The sequence below is a fragment of the Aspergillus caelatus genome, assembly GCF_009193585.1.
Source record: "Aspergillus caelatus strain CBS 763.97 unplaced genomic scaffold BDV27scaffold_194, whole genome shotgun sequence".
NCBI lineage: Eukaryota > Fungi > Ascomycota > Eurotiomycetes > Eurotiales > Aspergillaceae > Aspergillus > Aspergillus caelatus.
Genome location: NW_022475457.1, coordinates 54,893 through 72,291, shown reverse-complemented (window position 1 = coordinate 72,291; position 17,399 = coordinate 54,893). Strand labels below are relative to the sequence as shown.

The 17,399-nt window shown below is 47.6% G+C and overlaps 11 protein-coding genes across 11 annotated transcripts; 6 read left to right on the top strand and 5 right to left on the bottom strand.

The window, feature by feature from the left end:
* The first annotated feature begins 549 nt into the window (after window positions 1–549).
* On the top strand, window positions 550–2,500 carry BDV27DRAFT_34456 (leucine-rich repeat domain-containing protein). Its single transcript, XM_032076381.1, has 2 exons — window positions 550–1,373; window positions 1,425–2,500. The coding sequence occupies exons 1-2, from the start codon at window positions 778–780 to the stop codon at window positions 2,380–2,382; spliced, it is 1,554 nt and encodes a 517-aa protein (XP_031923972.1). The 5' UTR covers window positions 550–777; the 3' UTR covers window positions 2,383–2,500.
* Window positions 2,501–2,953: 453 nt separating this feature from the next.
* Window positions 2,954–4,488, top strand: BDV27DRAFT_167388 (uncharacterized protein; the record flags this gene model as incomplete). The annotated part of the gene is made up of 2 exons (XM_032074471.1): window positions 2,954–4,027; window positions 4,100–4,488. The coding sequence occupies 2 exons, from the start codon at window positions 2,954–2,956 to the stop codon at window positions 4,289–4,291; spliced, it is 1,266 nt and encodes a 421-aa protein (XP_031923971.1). The 3' UTR covers window positions 4,292–4,488.
* BDV27DRAFT_133864 (Alpha/Beta hydrolase protein) lies at window positions 4,376–5,704 on the bottom strand. The gene has a single exon (XM_032068178.1). It carries the CDS (start codon window positions 5,598–5,600, stop codon window positions 4,686–4,688), a length of 915 nt encoding a protein of 304 aa, XP_031923970.1. The 5' UTR covers window positions 5,601–5,704; the 3' UTR covers window positions 4,376–4,685.
* BDV27DRAFT_34440 (uncharacterized protein) lies at window positions 5,682–6,331 on the bottom strand. Its single transcript, XM_032076380.1, has 2 exons — window positions 6,234–6,331; window positions 5,682–6,171 (listed from the first exon to the last, which is right to left on the bottom strand). Exon 2 carries the CDS (start codon window positions 6,115–6,117, stop codon window positions 5,764–5,766), a length of 354 nt encoding a protein of 117 aa, XP_031923969.1. The 5' UTR covers window positions 6,118–6,171; window positions 6,234–6,331; the 3' UTR covers window positions 5,682–5,763.
* Window positions 6,332–6,610: 279 nt separating this feature from the next.
* BDV27DRAFT_133861 (uncharacterized protein) lies at window positions 6,611–7,810 on the top strand. The gene is made up of 2 exons (XM_032068177.1): window positions 6,611–7,162; window positions 7,215–7,810. Exons 1-2 carry the CDS (start codon window positions 6,941–6,943, stop codon window positions 7,302–7,304), a joined length of 312 nt encoding a protein of 103 aa, XP_031923968.1. The 5' UTR covers window positions 6,611–6,940; the 3' UTR covers window positions 7,305–7,810.
* A 290-nt stretch (window positions 7,811–8,100) lies between these two features.
* On the bottom strand, window positions 8,101–9,307 carry BDV27DRAFT_167386 (pyridoxal phosphate-dependent aminotransferase; the record flags this gene model as incomplete). Its single annotated transcript, XM_032074470.1, has 1 exon — window positions 8,101–9,307. Exon 1 carries the CDS (start codon window positions 9,208–9,210, stop codon window positions 8,101–8,103), a length of 1,110 nt encoding a protein of 369 aa, XP_031923967.1. The 5' UTR covers window positions 9,211–9,307.
* Window positions 9,308–9,692: 385 nt separating this feature from the next.
* On the top strand, window positions 9,693–11,325 carry BDV27DRAFT_34418 (transcription factor domain-containing protein). Its single transcript, XM_032076379.1, has 2 exons — window positions 9,693–9,811; window positions 9,869–11,325. The coding sequence occupies exons 1-2, from the start codon at window positions 9,701–9,703 to the stop codon at window positions 11,240–11,242; spliced, it is 1,485 nt and encodes a 494-aa protein (XP_031923966.1). The 5' UTR covers window positions 9,693–9,700; the 3' UTR covers window positions 11,243–11,325.
* Window positions 11,326–11,407: 82 nt separating this feature from the next.
* On the bottom strand, window positions 11,408–12,724 carry BDV27DRAFT_148311 (putative aminotransferase; the record flags this gene model as incomplete). The annotated part of the gene is made up of 3 exons (XM_032070891.1): window positions 11,408–12,131; window positions 12,185–12,639; window positions 12,692–12,724. 3 exons carry the CDS (start codon window positions 12,722–12,724, stop codon window positions 11,408–11,410), a joined length of 1,212 nt encoding a protein of 403 aa, XP_031923965.1.
* Window positions 12,725–13,048: 324 nt separating this feature from the next.
* Window positions 13,049–14,458, top strand: BDV27DRAFT_148310 (aminotransferase-like domain-containing protein; the record flags this gene model as incomplete). The annotated part of the gene is made up of 3 exons (XM_032070890.1): window positions 13,049–13,507; window positions 13,564–13,940; window positions 13,999–14,458. 3 exons carry the CDS (start codon window positions 13,049–13,051, stop codon window positions 14,456–14,458), a joined length of 1,296 nt encoding a protein of 431 aa, XP_031923964.1.
* Window positions 14,459–15,239: 781 nt separating this feature from the next.
* Window positions 15,240–15,803, top strand: BDV27DRAFT_133855 (uncharacterized protein). Its single transcript, XM_032068176.1, has one exon. The coding sequence runs from the start codon at window positions 15,306–15,308 to the stop codon at window positions 15,582–15,584; it is 279 nt and encodes a 92-aa protein (XP_031923963.1). The 5' UTR covers window positions 15,240–15,305; the 3' UTR covers window positions 15,585–15,803.
* A 235-nt stretch (window positions 15,804–16,038) lies between these two features.
* On the bottom strand, window positions 16,039–16,560 carry BDV27DRAFT_161254 (uncharacterized protein; the record flags this gene model as incomplete). Its single annotated transcript, XM_032073191.1, has 1 exon — window positions 16,039–16,560. The coding sequence occupies one exon, from the start codon at window positions 16,558–16,560 to the stop codon at window positions 16,039–16,041; it is 522 nt and encodes a 173-aa protein (XP_031923962.1).
* Window positions 16,561–17,399: the final 839 nt, after the last annotated feature.

Here is a 17,399-nt window from a genome sequence, read left to right as displayed (position 1 = left end):
AATTTTCTTTCCTTCTCTTCTTCCAAAGGTTTGTCTAGAAGATGACGACAATTTGGAAGAAGCTGGGTGTTAAGGATACATGGACGTGCTGATATACCCCTTATGACTGCGACGGTGTTTGATGCCCTTGGTAATGGGCTATGGCAGGTGTGTTCTTGCAATCAGCTTGCTGCTTGCGAAATAATCCATCCAAATACTGCAGGCTACACACTATGGGACTGCAACGTTGTTGCTAGCGATGTAGATAGGTCGATTGATATTGAAATGAACGTACTGGCGGACTACATATTTTATTTTTCTTTTCAATACTTACTTCGAGTAGAGTCTAGACTACAGGAATGTAACATAGTGATTAGGGCGCGGACGATCCCATCAGATAAAAAAAAGCCGAGCCGAGTGAGCTGTTATCAGTAGCGCCTCTGATTGGCGGGTCGCGTGGAGGACGCGTGCCGGGCATTGCAAGTAAACAGTCAACCGTTCGTCCAACCCATTGAATCCACTGGAATCACTTCCCGTCAGACGATCTGCATTCTTTCGGACACAATGGATCCGGTGCGCAGCCGGTGATGTGATCCGATCTGCGAAAAATAAAAAAAAAAAAACGGTGTCGTCTGCGCATATACCTCTCTTGTCCATTGAACCCCCTCATCTCGTTCCCACAAGACACGCGCCACCTGCATTTAAAACAGTCCCCACGATCGCACGTTCTTGCCCGTCCTCCGTCTTGTTTTTCCGGCACAGAAACGTGCCAACCAGTGGCAGATTTCGTCTGACATCATGGATAACGAAGTCCCTCTGCCCCCGCCCCGGCGCATCCGGCATCGCTCCCCAACGAAAACCCCCGTCGCGTCCGGCTCGTCGCTTCGCAAGACGTATCAGCTCTCGCGCTTTGATGACCGTTCCAGCCAGCCGTCGAGTGACCCCGCGCTCTTTTCAAGTGATGATATCCCCGCGTCTGGTCTAGAGAACTACCATGCACCTATCCCCTCCGGGAGCAGGAAACGACGATACCGCGGCACTTGGTGGGGCGAGATGGTGAAGGATCCGAAGCGGAAGAGGGCGGATTTCAAGGAGAAGCGACATGTGGATAGCGGTGTATGGATGGGCAGCGATGAATCCGGAGCGGATTCCCTGTTGCCGTCGGAAGATCCGTCGATGTGGGGTGAGGAGTTGCTGAAGGATACAACCAGTTCTACAGTAACAGGGAGCGGGGCTGATGTCCCTATGCGTGATAGCGACCGGTGGACAGCACAAAGTCAGCCATGGACGCAGCGGAGTGGTCTGAAAAAGGTCGAGGAGCCCAAAGAGCATCAGGCGGCACGGAATATTGTCAACGAATGCTTGGAAAGTGGACAGGATAGCGTCGACTTAAGGTGAGTTTGTTTATTCACGACAACTGTGTTCGACAGGCTAATACCTCGCAGTAATTGTTATCTGAGGATTCTCCCTCCTGGCTTGCTGCGGCCTTTGCAGCATCTCACTAAACTCCCTGCTATCATCGAACCTCCTATCACCGAAGATGTCTACAGCTCCTTACAACCCTTCCTGCGTTTATTCCTTACCGGCAATTCTCTGCAATCAGTGCCTGGGGAATTGTTCGAGCTTGGCTCCCTGAAAGTCCTTAGTCTTCGCTATAACAAACTCACCGAGATCCCACCGGCGATAAGAAAGTTGACCTTGTTGCAAGAAGTTAATCTTGCCGTCAATCGCCTGCAATACCTTCCGTGGGAGCTGTTGTGGCTGATCAAGAAGGGTGACCTGAAACATATGATAGTCCGGCCCAACCCGCTCCTGCAGATCCACGAGGCAGAGATTGCCCAGTGGCATTCACCGGAGGGCACAGAACTGGACTTACCAGAGGGAACATTGAAGCTTTGTGACTATGAGGGTCCAGCGCCCGAGGAAGCGTGGGCTCCCATTCACGTTGCCACCGGTCCTGTCCGCCGATTTAATATGGAGGGCATGCCGGCCGATGCTCCAGCTAGCGGCATGAGCGCTAGTCAACCGGATCAACAAGAATCCCGGGTCCCGTCTCTACGGGAAATATCTCTTCTGGCGTGCACGCGGTCGACCTTCTTCGACCAGGTCTCAGATGAAGAGATGGCTGACTATCCTGGCTTGATACTCCGCTTGCTCCGACAGGCCAAGGAGGTTTGGAGCGGTGGTGGCCGGTCATGCTCGGTGTGCCACCGGAGCTTTGTGCTTGCTCGCACTGAGTGGATTGAATGGTGGGACTGCAGTACATATGAAAGTGGACTGAAAGGGCCACGCTGTCCGGGTGACAAACTTCGTCCCCTCCCTTTCCGCCGACTAGGTTGCAGCTGGGCCTGCGTGCCGAACGCTGAGGCGGATCAACAGTCTCAGGAAGACATGCAGCTGTGAGAGGACTAGTACTGATAATTCGGGGCTCGATTCTGTTGTATAGATATATGCCTTGGGCGGGCAATATTTCTAAATGCCCAGTATAGTATTCGGGTCATCTATTCACATAGGGTGTATAACTACCTCATTTTTTGACACACCTATTTGCTTGATGGGGTAAAAGTAACCAACAATTGGACCGCAATATAAGCCATTAAGTAGACAGATTCACACACTACCATCCAGCGTCATGGAGAATGCCCAGCCATGCTCTACTGTATCCCACACCACGGATTCATAAGATTCGCCTCTATACCTCGACCCAGTTCCTCTGATTCGTGCAATCCGTATACCAAGATGAGGGGAACCCTGCCCAGACATTCTAGGCAAAAAAGACAAGAATAACAACCGGAGAATCTCATTCCTGGACGTTATGTTTAGCTCCATTTCTCCGCAAAGATCCCCGCACGATTTCTCAGCCACAAGACGGGGTAACAGCCAAGACCACAGATCAGATATAATCCATATATGAACAAAGACAAAGCACACCAGGACTGAATTAACTACCCAAATCAACGTCCACACCAAAAAAATGACCATCAACCAAGAGTCCCAATCCCTCCCCACAGCCGCCCAAATCCCCCTCCAAAACTTCCACCTTCCCCCCTTCCCCACCGAAGCAGCCAATCTCCAACACCTAACCCTAACATCCGACATCAAACCAACCGACTACGCAGACCTCCTCTCCACCCCTCTATCCCAGGACGCAATACCACCCACTCTACCCGGGGGAATCGAATCCTTAACCCTAGAACTCTTCTCCCTAGGCTATCCAGCCCCCTTCCTCACAAAACTCGGAAAAGCCCTCCCCAACCTCAAAGACCTAACGCTATACTCCCATCTTATCGACGGCGTAAGCGACTCCTCCCGTCGAGATGCAGGAGATTTCATTCACAATATCTTAGCCGGGTCAAAAGATGGGGGGCTACGAGAACTCCATCTCCTAGACCTATTCTGCCGAAAAGGTTTCATCTCCGGAATCGGTGACATTCTACACGACCTGAGTAGTAATGGAGACCATCCGAAATCCCAAAGCGCATTACGCTTCCTGGAAGTCTCGTATACGTATCGAGGCCATTCGGATGGGGAGTTCTTGTCTCGGATTCCGGTGGATGAGTTACCGAAATTGCTTGTTGGAGGGTTGGTTGCTGTTTCGTTGAGGTTGGAGGCGACTACTACTACTGCTCCTGCTGGTGGTGGTGGTGCTTCTGATGCTGGGTTGGAGGGTGTGCCTGATGATCCGGCTGATGTAGATGAGAATGGGGAGCGGGTTGGGAGGAAGCCGGAGGGGATTGTACCCGTTGGTTCGGGGGATGAGGGGACTAGGCTTTTGGTGGAGAAGTTGGTTGGGACTGGAACTGGGGATGAGGTTGAGTCTGAGTCTGAATCTGGCTTGAGGATGCTGGATTGTACGCTCTATACCTTGTCGCTTGAGCAGCTGGGACGTGTGCTGGGACGGCAGAGACGGTTGGCTGTTCTCAGTGTTAGTGTTCTTGTCTCTGAGGGAGATGATGCGAAGCGGGAATTATTGGAGACTCTGAAATTGGGGGGTGAGGAGCTTGAGGTTGTGGAGGTTGTGGGGGTTCCTGGATCGGAGTGGAAGGATGTAAGTGTTTTTTCTTATTTGCGTAGTTTTCTGTGTTGACTTATATGGTTGGTGTGGCTAATTTCGATCTAGGTTGCGGACTCTGTGAAGTCTGGGGATCTCTTCCGGGATGTGTTTCCTTCGTCGTCTGATATGCTGGATCTTGCTGCTGCTTTACCGTGTTTGGAAAGCTTTTCGATGACTATTTTGAGGGCGCCGGCCTTTGGGTCTATTTCTTGGGCGAGGAGGGATGGTAAGTGGGTGGATGGCACTGAACGATCGTAGGAGGGCCGTGGTGTTGACTTGTGGGTTGAGGTATTTCTGGTTGGTTTTACTTTCTGTCTATTTTCTCAAAGTGCCATATTACATGGATTCGTCTGTGCATGTCGCTGGTTCTATAATATAGTCACCGAATACACTGCGAGAATAGAAGGCATAGTGAAAGCACTGAATCTCTCTCTCTCTCTCTCTCTCTCTCTGCAACTGCCTCCAATTCTCAACGTCGAGTCTCTGGCCGGTGAACTTTACAATACTAGAGAAAAGGCTGCATCATGAAGCAGGAGACAGTTCCAAGACTCAGTTGAGGGCCACAGATGGATATATTACTTTTTGGTTGTGACAGCTGAGGTAACTGCTGGCAGCAATGGACAGGCGAAACTCGTTCTCACTTTTCCTCTCGTCACAACTTGTGATGGCGAAATTCTTGCTTGCCTGCCTGGTGGCTGCCTGCCAAGGAGCTCAGAAAGTCCTGACTAACTTGACTGTTAGAATTCAGAAGACTTGATTGTTTCAGAAAAGCCCACTGCTCAACCCCTGCTTTGAGCCATTCGACAGTCTTTTCGGCCAAAGCCCTAGGATCCTCCATCGGTCCAAAATGCCCAGTATCTCGCACGACGATATACTTGACTTGACCTTTTGTTAACCCCCCACCTCCACCAATGCCAACTCCAGTTCTGTGTGCAATGGAGTCCCGCAGTTGACGGCTTATAAGCTGCGAGCGATCACCGAAAATATATAGTGTCGATGGGCGCAAATGTGGAAGGTTGTGGAATGTAATCACTGGCTCCGGGCGGTAAAAGAGGATATCAGAAGGCGCCTCTAAAGATAGATCTGGGAAACCCAGGCGTCGGTCTTCCGGGGACTTTGAAATAAAGATTGGTCGAACAAAGGTAAATAGTTCTTGGCTCTTCGTCGTTGTTAATGTGACTCTCCCTGCATGATCTCCAGGAGCACGACGGAGCCCGTATTTAATCCACATGTCAAATGCTCGTGAGTCCCATTTTTGGAATGTAGCGCTGTTTCGAAACTGCGATATTGCCGTATCTAGGCTGTCGAAGGTCTCTCTTCGACGCATGGATGCTTGTGCTGGAGGGTATCTGCCTTGGTTTTCCGCGGAGTAGGGGAACACAATTGGTTCCACCAAGCAAAGGCCTTGGAAGATCCTGGGGTGCATGAGAGATACGTTCATCAACTGGGTTGCACCCATGCTGTGTCCTATACCGAATATAGGCCGTGGGAGCTTGTCTCGCAGTTGGTTGATCATCAGAATAAGATCGCGACTATGGTCGAACGCGGAAGCTTCTCGTACAAGCATGGTTAGGTCTCAAGAGTCCAATGTCTCGAAGGATAAGCCAAAAAAAAAAAAATAAAATAAAATAAAATAAAATAAAATAAAATAAAAATAAAATGATACGTACGGTCGTTCCCTAACTTTTCTTCATTAAGGACACCGCTTGCACCCTGATGGGTGGCATCTGCTATCCATATCCCCCGTAACTGCAATCCCGCTCTCTTGGCTGATTGGTAGATCTCCACCCATAACGGTTCGTAGACCTCCTGGAAACATTCGTCAGGTATATTCTTTTGACCACGTTTTGGTACTCCAGTGATACCTTCGGTATTCCATTGGCATGAGCGGAAATGATACTTATAGCTCCCGGGCATGGGTCGAGGTTATCCCACGGCACGTATTGCTTCGCTATGATCGAAAGTGGGTCCTCTTGACTGGTGGTCGTAGCCTTAGGATACTCACGGATATGCTGACCAAGAAATTTATGTTCTATAACTTGGAAAGTCGCAGATATATCGACATTGGTCGGGGCAGAACACATCCTGAGAATTGATTTGTATCGTATCTCTTTCTGATGAAAACGTCTCTCGTAGACCTACCAGCCCTCGTCGTGACGTGTCAGTTAGAGCTCGATGAAGATTATAGAGGGTAGAGAACCCTAATGCCTTACTCGTCTCGTAAAGTTCGTCAACCGCTGTGGGTTTTGGGTAATCCCCAATGCCGTTGATGGCAGTATATTACGACCCACGAGTTAAAATGATATAGAACGGTGAAGGAATCGCATAGAAGTGCATGATCATTACTTGATGATTATATTACTCTTATAGGCGCACATAAGAAGAATATAGATCACACGTGTGACCACAGAACCCTAGTGCTTTTCGGTACAGGGGGCTGCTCTATATTTAGTTATCTTACCTATCTTGATTGTCCACTCTTGATTTCTAATAATATCGGCAGGGATTGGAGTTATATATACAGTGGGCTGCAAAAATTCAGGATCATTCGTAGATTCGGTCATATATTGTCTGAACTACGACAGGTGCTACATTCCATCATCGCTGTTCACCTTTTGATTGCGAGATATAATTAATATATATTTTATATACGAAAGGACTCCGATTTTACAATAGCGATCTATATTGCACTTGATGAATCTATCAAACTTACTATATTTGCAACAGCTTCATATATATCTTTTACTTCCCTGACTCCTTTATTTCAGCCTAGCGTGTGATCTCTTTGTTCTCTCAATTCCTTTGTTTCCTTGGAGTATAAGAAGGGTCTCAACGCCTACCTCGTCCGCAAGAAATCAACATCACATCACCATTTAAATCAGACACCTTGTCATTACCGTTGTACAAATGGCGACAAAAAAGAGACCCATCCAGCGTCGACGAGCAGACAGTGCCAAATCCAAATGTCAACAGCGGAACCGACGGATGACCACCCTGTTTCGCAAAGCTTTTGAGTATTGCTTAGAATGCGAAGCAGATGTGTCTATAATGCTCAGAGTGAGGCATACCGGCCAGATTGTCTATTTCAATTCGGATGGTGATGGTTGGCCTCTTTCCCAAGTGCAGCTGGTAAGCAATATCTTGAGGCATTGGGCATTGATAGCGGCCCTAACTGGTCTAGACGTCATGCTATCCAGTACCCAGGCAGATTACCTGGCAGGAGTTGGCAGCTCAATACAACTTAACTTTGAAAGAGCCTGGAAAAGTTTAATTGGTAGAGCCTTCGGAGCTGTGAAGCAAGTCGAACCAGTTTTATCCCAAATCACTGTTGGTTCTGAGATACTGGTCTAGGAAAGACCCGCAAACGCAATATTGTTTGTCCTTTGCACTATACGATGTTCTTGTCATCAGATCGTTGTGTAGCTCCCAGATACCAAGATATTAATCATTATGCCCACTATCTGATTGAGATTTTACCATGGATCCTTCACAGTACATAGCATCAGCTGAGCATATTCTACAGTACCAACTTCAACCTCATATATAACTTCTCTATGCGGTTGTCGATACGTCTCCATCTATGATTACAATACAGAACGGTTTCTCTCCCCAAGAGCATGCCGATTGTCAGTCAACTGATACCAGTCTTGACTCTTGTATCTCTTCCGAGATATATTTTCTTCTTCATTTAATATATTGAATTTCGCTACTGTTTTGCTGTGCTTAGAGAGATTTGTAATTATTGTTTTGGTAGTACTGGTATTCAGAACTATTTCTTAAGGGGAGATAATGAATAGAATCTAGATAGACAGCACTAGACAGTGTGATATTGGAAGGTTTCTTTTTATATTACATATTCAGGAATTTCAAAATTTGCTTCATGGCTTAGTGATTGTATGTTGTACTGGAAATCGTTGAGGAACCTGATGACATATTCTCAATATCTGTATGAAAGCGTCAGGAATAGTAAACTATAGCAATTCTACTTCTCCTCACACTAGCAAGCGAAACACCACCCTGCTTAGAATCAACTACATCCAAAAGGTGACCACCAGCTAGAGATAGATCTAAAGCTCTTCACGAAGTGCCGCGGAAATAGCCTCAAGCCCACCCTTAAGCTCCTCCACACTCGGCCATCCATACCCAATACGCATAAAAGTGTCCGGCTGCTCAAACCAATGCCCAGGCCCGACATAGGTCCCATATTTATGTAACAACCGATGATAAAAAGCATCCATACCACCCGCAGGCTCTTTCTTCAGACGAGGGAAGCAAACAACACCCCCCTCCGGTCTCGCCCATTCAACCAACTCTCCCTCCTTCTTGATCCAATCTGCCACAATCTCGCGACGCTGATCCATTTCCTTAGTGGTAGTACTCAAGATCTTCTCCTTATGGGAGAGAACCTGTTCGGCAATCCACTCGTTGATCACACTGCCGCTGATACTGATCTGTTCTTTGGCGGCTAAGAACGTTTCCTGCAGCTTAGGGTTCTTGTTGATAATCCACCCCAGTCGGATACCGGGGATCCCGTAGGATTTAGACAGGGAAGAAACACTGATGACATGATCACCTAGAGATGCAGCAATAGGGAGACGGCCTTGGTACGAGATGTCGGCGTAGGTTTCGTCGACTAGCAAGATGATTCCTCTCCCTTTAGTCAAGGAGACGAGTTTGTCCAATGTGTTACGGTCCACAATCGTACCAGTGGGGTTATGCGGTGTAGTTATACTAAGGACTTTAGTATTTGGCTTAATAGAAGCCTCAACTGCGCTGATATCGATCTGAAACTCCGATTCAAAGGACAAATCAATGAACGAAATCTCACACCCAATGGCACGCGGCGTCTCAAGATTTGTGGCGTAGTTCGGACGAACAACAACGAGGTGGTCAGTCGGTGCAAGCTGGGAGCTCGAAATGATAAAGAGAGCGCCCGCCGCGCCGGATGTAATGAGCACGTCGTCATGGGTGAGGTTATCGTGGTCTTTAACGATGAGGGAGCGGAGCGTTGTGCTGCCCTTGTGCTCGTTGTAGAGAAGCTTCAGATCGGGGATTTGGAGACCCAGAGATCCTAGGGTTTGGTCGGCGATGGAACTTTCGGAAAGATTGTATTTGATCTTGTCGTAGCCGTATTCCTCGGGGGATTCGATCTCGATGGGCATGCGGCTGTACTTCATTGTAGCGGGTGGTTGGGTGTCCGTAGAAAATGGTGGATAACGTCTGTTTCTTTACTGTTGAGGCAAATAGGTTACTGTGATATTGCGCAGAGAGCACCCTGCTTTATAATAAACAAGAAGACGCTTTCTGTGGATATTCCGCATATGCGAGTCTACTTTTCCCAATTAGGTACAGAATGCGATATGCCCAATCATGAAGGACACTTGGAATACATAATATCCGGTATTTACCCGTCTAGTATCACTGATCGTTAGAAATATCAATCCACAGCTATCCTGGAAACGGTGTTGGACATGCTTCTCCATGTTTTATCAATACCTCTCCATGTGTATTTTCAATACAGAACAGCTGCTGTGGGGTAGAAAGAAACCCTCTTGGTGTTGGTTAGTCACGTGTATGGCGTTTCCTCTCTTCCGAAGAACATGCCGATGGTTCAATCAACTGACACCAGTCTTGCATTTCGCTGCAACTTCCAATTGAAGTTTGGACATGGTAGTATTTGAAGCGAGTCAGCAATCGCTCGCCCACGAAGGCCAAGCCCCCAAACCTCTACAACGAAGGCGTGATGGCTGCTCGGAATGCCGGAGGAAAAAGGTCAAGGTAATACCAGTACTTCCGATACCCCCATTAAGTGCAACTCTCTTAGCCTCTATCTAGTGCGATTTGCGCAGACCTGTTTGTTCACGATGCACCCGCTTTCCGAAAGAGTGTAGATACGGTCTAAACTTTGTCAGTGAGAGACAACGTCCAAGGTCCCAAAATTCAGCAGAACGGCCTCTTCGCAGTCTGATAAGGCCTGATGTCAGACTATGTATTGATGAATCATTTTCGATTCTCCCACATCAGCTTCACCTCAACCCATCTCCCTTCCTATCGACAAAGGAGTCACTATTCTTTCTTCACCTCTTTGCTACTGAAACCGCTCCGCGGCTCTTTCCAGCTGCTCCCAGCATTTTCGTACGTCAGTTAGTGAATCGCGCCCTGGAGACGCCTCACCTGCTCCATGCACTCCTAGCAGCAGCGAGTAGTCATCACGGCCGCTTGGTGGGAGATTTCAGCGCGAGATCAAGGACGACGACTCTGAAATTTACCAACTTTGCTGTCTCCGGCCTACGTACTGCCCTCAGTAGGACAGAGGAGATGCCAAAAGCAGAGACAACCATGACAGCTCTTGCTTTATGTACGAACGATATCTGTAATGGAAACCGAGACATATGGCGGGCCCATCTGTCTGGAGCAACTCGTTTATTGACTGCTTTCTTGGATAGCCATACCGTAGCTTCAGGTGTTGTTGATCCGTTTGGTCTGTGTTTGGTCAAATGGTTTGCCACGCTAGATACTATGGCGAATTTGACAGGAGTCAGTGCAAGCCCGACCGATAGAGATCCACGTTGGTACCTGGACAAAATTCCTGATACGCAGGTTGGCTACGTGGACGATATATCTGGTTACTCTCCGGAGCTTATACCAATGTTGGCTCAGCTGGGACAGATGGCAGGCCGGCAAGATTTATGCACGGCAGCAAAATATGACGTGCTGTTCACCCTGCCACAGCAGCTGTTGGAAGAGGCTCAGCAGCTAGAATCCCAGATCAGGTCTATTACGGACAGGACTGTTTCAGATTCCACGTTGAAAAATCATAACAGTGCGCTTACAGTTGACTTGCTGCACACTCATCGTGCCTTTGTCCATGCTTCACTGCTTCATCTTCACCGTCGGGTTCAATTACTTCCGAGGGGCCACAGTCAAGTCAAGGAAGATATCACCAATATCGTCAACGCCGTTCTAAATATCGATCCCTTTTCTCCCGCCAATATACTCATTCTCTGGCCAATGTTTAGTGCTGGCTGTGAAACCAGCTTCGTGAGCGAACGCAACCTGATCCAAGACCGCATGGCCAATATGCAAAGCCTTGGATTGGGAAATTACACTAGAGCCAGGGATATGTTGAAAATATTCTGGTCGTCTGGTAGTTCTATGCCATGGGATATTTACTTTGCGGAACAGGGGATACAGCTGGTTTTATTTTGAGACACGTTGAGATTGACTGGCACTCCGCTAATACCAACCTTCAAAGATTGTCTGTAACTTAGTTCGCTGTGACTCTAGCATGACGAACTCTAAGGGACAGGAGGAATACTACCAGGGCTCTATGATAGCATGTGCGTCGGCATTTGGTCTATGGCTTCCCGAGCCTCATGCAGTGGCAACAGGCAACTGCTCATATCCGTTGCGCATGAATTCTCTTAGAGCTAGGAGGCCATCTACCATAACCTGGTGCTCTGGAACATAACCCATCCGAACGTAGCCTTTGAAGTCAATTCCACCCCCGAAACACTGGCTGCCAGGAACGAACATGACACCGATCTGCTTCTGCAGTTGTTGGCAGAGTACAACGTCGTCAATAGGCTTTCCTTCTCGATTGACGAATTTGATGAACGCGGTGGTCCCCGCTTGTGGCCGCGTCCATTCAATAGCCCACTCAAATTCTTTGATGAAAGTATCCAGTGCGGCAAGATTCTGCCTAGCTAACTGAATGTTGCGCTCAAGTAAGTTATGCATGGTTGGCGTGCTGAGAGCAAGAGTTGCGACGCTGTCGTCGAGCTGTCCGACAGAGATAATGGTGTAATGACGAATAGAGGCGCATGCTTCAATGATCTCAGAGTTCCTAGAGACAATCCATCCGAGACGGATACCCGCCAAACTGAATGCCTTTGACATGGAGCCTGTGGCAACCACTTTATCATATCCCAGCGAGAGAATAGAAGGCGGGTGCTCTTGCTCCCCGGTGTTGACTGAATGGAAAAGGGGCCGATACACCTCATCACTGTGGATCATGATATTGTGCTCCCGTGCTATATCAACGATTCCCTGCAGTGTCTCGCGGTTGAGCACAGCGCCAGTTGGGTTCTGTGGATTACTACAGCACACGTTAGAACATCTTTCGAGCAACATAGACAAACAGCCACTCACTTGATGATGATGAGTTTAGTGTTCGGCTTGATCAATGATTTCAATTCTTCCAGATCTAGCTGCCAGCCGGCATCTTCCTTTGATCTCCAAAGATCAACCTCGGCACCAAAACCTTTAGGAACAGAATATAGTTGTTGATAAGTCGGGTAGTGGCAAATGACATGATCCCCAGGTCCCACATTTGTGTAGAGTGCTAGGAAGTTGGCCTGAATGGCACCATTTGTGACGAGGACATTATCAGGAGACAGGCAACCTGAAGACTCCGTGGTGTACAGTTTGGCAATGTTAGACCTCAAAGCCTTCGACCCACGGATTGCGCCGTACACTTGCTTCTGAGCGTAGTCTATGATGCTGGTTTGCTGATCAGAAAACGACATGAGATCGTTGAGTGAGATCGATGCACAGCAAGTCTCTGCGAGGTTATACTTGGCATCGTTTTCATGGTCGTCCATCCACTGTTCCTAGGTCAGTCTATGCTGCCTCCTACTGATAAATGGGGTTGCTCACCCGCTCCACAGCGAATTCCTCAATCTTAACCATGTTGTATGTATTCAATGGATATGGTCCTGTCACAAATATCGGTTGAAGGTCGGTTACAAGAAGATAAAAGACGCAAGTTTAAGCAGCGTGCAGTCGTGCCTTATATATCTTTGATGAGGATGTCGGTCCTTATGGAACGCGATTACAAACTAGGGCCTGATTGGACGGAACGCATACATTTCCCAAACCAGTTATACCGGCTCCACTCTACCCCAAGCCATATATTACAGGCCCATCTCCAACAACAACAACAACAACAACAACAACAACAACAACTTGACCTGCAACAAGTTCGCTCGGTGGGTAATTCTCCTACAATCCAAAATGCTGTCAGCATCTCCCCTCAATTTATCCCGGGGCTGGCCTGCGTCAGATTTGTTCCCTACTCAGATCCTACAAAATGCGGCAGTGTCTGTTTTGTCAAATCCCATCATAACAGAGCAAGGGCTAGGATATGGCCCAGATGAAGGGCACTTCGAACTCAGAAGGAATATTGCGGACTGGCTGAGCAGAAATTATAGCCTCTCGAGAACAATGGGTGCAGAGCGTATCTGTATCTCTGGTGGTGCCAGTCAAAATCTGGCTTGTGTCCTACAGGTTTTCACTGATCCCATGCATACGAGATACGTATGGATGGTTGAACCAATCTACCACTTAGTATTCGGTATCTTCCAGGACGCTGGCTTCTACAATCGGCTAAGAGCCGTGCCGGAGGATGAGTATGGCCTAGACGTGGACTTTCTTGAGAAAGCCCTCCAGAAAAGTGCTATTGACCATCAACATGTATAGATCCCGCATCTGGTACTATCATATTGTACAAGTGGCTGACAGGCAGATAGGCGACGCTTCCGGAACGTCCTTACCGGAAGACATACACACATGTCATTTATTGCGTTCCAACATTTTCTAACCCGTCCGGAATTACGATGCCGCTGTCACGGCGCGAAGCCCTTGTACGCCTTGCGCGCAAGTATGATGCTCTAATCATCAGCGATGATGTCTATGATTTCTTGAACTGGGAGCCAGAAGGTGCCGCAGGTGGTGAGAGTACCCGTTTGCCGCGGATCATTGACGTGGACACATGTCTGGACGGGGGACCACCTAATCTTTTCGGAAACTGCATCAGTAATGGAAGTTTTAGTAAGATCGTTGCGCCAGGATGTCGGGTTGGATGGGCGGAGGGAACGCCAGAGTTCATCCGTGATCTCTCTGCGGCGTATGTTCTTCATCCTTTAGATTCCTTTCCATGCATAAGTCTTAACAGAAGATTCCAGGGGCTCGTCACATTCTGGTGGCGCACCTTCACAGCTCATGTCGACCTTCATCCACGATATGCTAGAGAACGGCTCTCTTGACAGACATATACACGAAACGCTTCTGCCAGCATATTCTCGACGTGCTCATGCTCTCACAGCGGCTATTAAGCAATACCTTCTTCCACTCGGTGTGACCTTCGTATCTAATTCGGAAACTTACTCCGTACTTGGAGGTTACTTCATATGGCTCAAGCTCCCGACTACTCTGAACGCTAAGGAGATAACTGAGAGAGCGCTAAAGGAACAGAACCTGGTAGTTGCGGAGGGAGAATTATTCGCCGTGCCGGAGAATAACCTACCAGAGAATGAGTTGAGGCATAGACTTAGACTATGTTTTGCCTGGGAGAAGGAGGAGAAGCTCAATGAGGCAGTGGAGAGACTGAGTCGCGTTATACGGACCGCACTTGGCTGTACATAACACTACTTCCAGGAATATACTAGTAGTAAGAGTCATATTGATCACTTTCTAACTACTTGAACACACGAAACCATGAGTACCGCCTATTCAGTACACATTTACTCCACCATAATACGTAAAGAGCTATCTTACAATTAACATTAGATATCCGAGCAAAACACTGACCTCAAAAGTGGACCACCCTTCTCGAATGGTGGGTCTGGCGAACAGTCAAAGCAGTATAATTAGCGATCCAACCAATAGGGATTATCGTAACTAGCGGAATTGTCACGGACGCTTATGTACTACTACGTATACTAGCCTGGTGAATCGAACTAAAAATGCCGGTATGTATGTTACCAGAATTATGTATTACGTACGGTAAAGCTCCTCTCTTCCACCAGTTGGTCCCCCCAAAACGCGAGTCACATAAGGCGAGACACGAAGCTTTATCACGTAGGTGCCCCCAACCAATTTTTTACTATGGCTATCCCGTGGAACAGTCGCAGATCAGCATCCCGTTAAACAATCGTCTCAATACAGAGCCTTGCTTGCAATCGCAGATGTACCTCAACCGGATCAGTCTATCCTTGGAGCCTTCATCAACGAAGCTTTTGACCCCCCCAAGAGGCAGCTCAGTATTTTCCCCGTATGACCTATACTGGAGAAAACCGCCATTCAAAGAAAACAGTCTCGAAGTTTTTGTCGGAATGGAAAACCGCCATCGATAAGTGTGAAGACACAAAACTCACCGACAAGATCAGGGATAAATACAACAATGTCTGTCGCTAACTCATGGGGTATGGACCTTCTAACTTGAGGTTTAGTCCGGCTGACACGAGTATCCTCGCTGTCGAGTGAGACGCGGATGCTCATCTACAAAAGGGATGGGGGATGCTGTTGCCTTATGCGCACGCCCTTCAAATCATACATGGACCATAACCTTGAATACGTTCAGATGATCTCGACTCTTGTGTTTTCTGATCCAGATTTTGTCCGAGTGGGTGCGTATGATAATACTACAATGCCGAGTCAGCTAGCGGATACGATAGGCTGCTCTTTCCGAAATGCAGGAAGCTTTCTTGTCACCAAAGATGCTGGAGAATTGGCGCTCTGCTTTCTCCAGCCCGCAACATCAAGGCGTTAGAGAGACTTGATAATGTTTGGCTGTTGTCCACGAAGGCATTTGATGCTGTAAGAAAAGGTGAAGTGTACCTTATGGTCCAACGTTGGGCAAAACATCCAGATACGACTATAAGTCAGAGCGTTAGTTGGTATTTCTCATATTTTACAAGTTTACCTTGATACTGACTAACTGGAGTATAATGTGGATACCGACATGTTTGCACTCCGAGGTATCATTAACCACTCTTTGTTGACAAAACACATGATCCTTGAGAGCCATACTCCTCAACTTGACTCCTACTATTAAATGAAGAACTACTTGGAGTTCATGCACGTTTCTCAAAATCATTGGCCTGGATGGAGACAGGAAAGCAGATGAGGCATATGCCATTGATCGCGCATTTCGATGGTTTAGATCAGTCGGTGCCGTGTGACGAGGTTGAAAAAGATGGGAACAGCTGGCAGTCACGTTAGACCTAATGAACCAAATGCCCCTCACTCGCTAAGAAATAAGCAAACAATCGAACGAGACTAATAAGACCGCGCTGTGCTCCATCAGAATGCAATCCATAGAATGCAAGCGCACTATCTTCGTACTTGGGATAAAAAATAAACTCGACTATCTTGGGACGTCCAAAAACCCGGGCTATTCCACCGCTGTTCCATAGCTCGCACACGTCGTCACTGGTGGAGGAGCAAAGCTCTGCTTCAGCAACACCTCTTCCTTCCTGGGCTCTACCGACAAATGCTTTCATGGAAGCAGATCCCAGCACTCGGGTAACGGAGACAACGGCCGTTAATATCCCAAGTGGAGCCATGGCAAAAATGATATTATCAAGGAATGAAATGGATTCACTCAGGAACTGCTTGGTTGTCTGTTCTCCGAACAAAGACACCAGGGGAGCAAGGCCAGTTGCAAGGTTATTCGTAAAGTCATCCCAGCCGTCGGCGTTTACAGGAACAGCAACCATAAACAGGATGGCAATCAAGATAGCCATGATACATAGGATTACAGTAATTCTCACAGTCAGCTCAACCGGTGCAAAGTAGAATATTGTTTGAGTCAAGAAGCCAGCCTAATGTCTCTTCATGTCAAACTAGAATTGAGTGGAGCATACCAGCAATTTTTACCTTTGCCATCATAATGTCCACATCGGAACCTCTTATCAAAATATACTTTCTTCAGTGAATAATCCAAGCTACCCCAGACGTAATGTTCAACGTGGCTCTGGAAAGTGATTTTGAAAGTACGCATGCCTACTCGTTATGTAACAATAGCTGTTAGTTAGCTCCCAAGACACGACAGGACCTATATAACAGGCGTAGATTCAGAGAAGACGAGAGAGAAATGGGTAGAAATGCAGAGTATAAGATAGAAAATTACTTACCTCAGTAGAGCTCGCCTTTCTCGCCAGACACATAACCATTGGCATTGACGTACGCAGGCTATACCTATAGCATCAATGAGTCAATGACCAAAGCAGTCTTTAAAGGGGTCATCCTGCTGCAATGTTGTCTTTTAGATATTCGTCGTTTGTCTAGAGAACGAATTGGGCAAATAAATTTGATATTCAGTTTTTGAGTCATGAGTTCATGGTGTTAATGTGTTCGCAACGAGGACGCCGTGACTGCAATCCTCTTGGTATTCTGCGGCGCTGACAAGATTCAGCTCTAGTCTTCAAATGCCTGTATTCATATTCACACAAGCAAGATGTCACATGATGCGTCATGGAATTACGACACCCCGCTCATTTCTTCCTCCCAGCTATTTTTGCAAGTCTCCTGCGTCTCGTTTCTAAAAGAAAAAATCCTGATCAGCTGCCATGACCTCCAATAC

Coding starts and splice junctions, on each gene's coding strand:
- BDV27DRAFT_133864 (XM_032068178.1), bottom strand. CDS start 5,600: ATGCTTGTACGAGAAGCTTCCGCGTTCGACCATAGTCGCGATCTTATT.
- BDV27DRAFT_34456 (XM_032076381.1), top strand. CDS start 778: ATGGATAACGAAGTCCCTCTGCCCCCGCCCCGGCGCATCCGGCATCGC. Junction 1,374..1,424: donor CAGGATAGCGTCGACTTAAG/GTGAGTTTGTTT, acceptor AATACCTCGCAG/TAATTGTTATCTGAGGATTC.
- BDV27DRAFT_133855 (XM_032068176.1), top strand. CDS start 15,306: ATGCTCATCTACAAAAGGGATGGGGGATGCTGTTGCCTTATGCGCACG.
- BDV27DRAFT_34418 (XM_032076379.1), top strand. CDS start 9,701: ATGGTAGTATTTGAAGCGAGTCAGCAATCGCTCGCCCACGAAGGCCAA. Junction 9,812..9,868: donor GCCGGAGGAAAAAGGTCAAG/GTAATACCAGTA, acceptor GCCTCTATCTAG/TGCGATTTGCGCAGACCTGT.
- BDV27DRAFT_34440 (XM_032076380.1), bottom strand. CDS start 6,117: ATGTGTTCTGCCCCGACCAATGTCGATATATCTGCGACTTTCCAAGTT.
- BDV27DRAFT_133861 (XM_032068177.1), top strand. CDS start 6,941: ATGGCGACAAAAAAGAGACCCATCCAGCGTCGACGAGCAGACAGTGCC. Junction 7,163..7,214: donor CTCTTTCCCAAGTGCAGCTG/GTAAGCAATATC, acceptor TAACTGGTCTAG/ACGTCATGCTATCCAGTACC.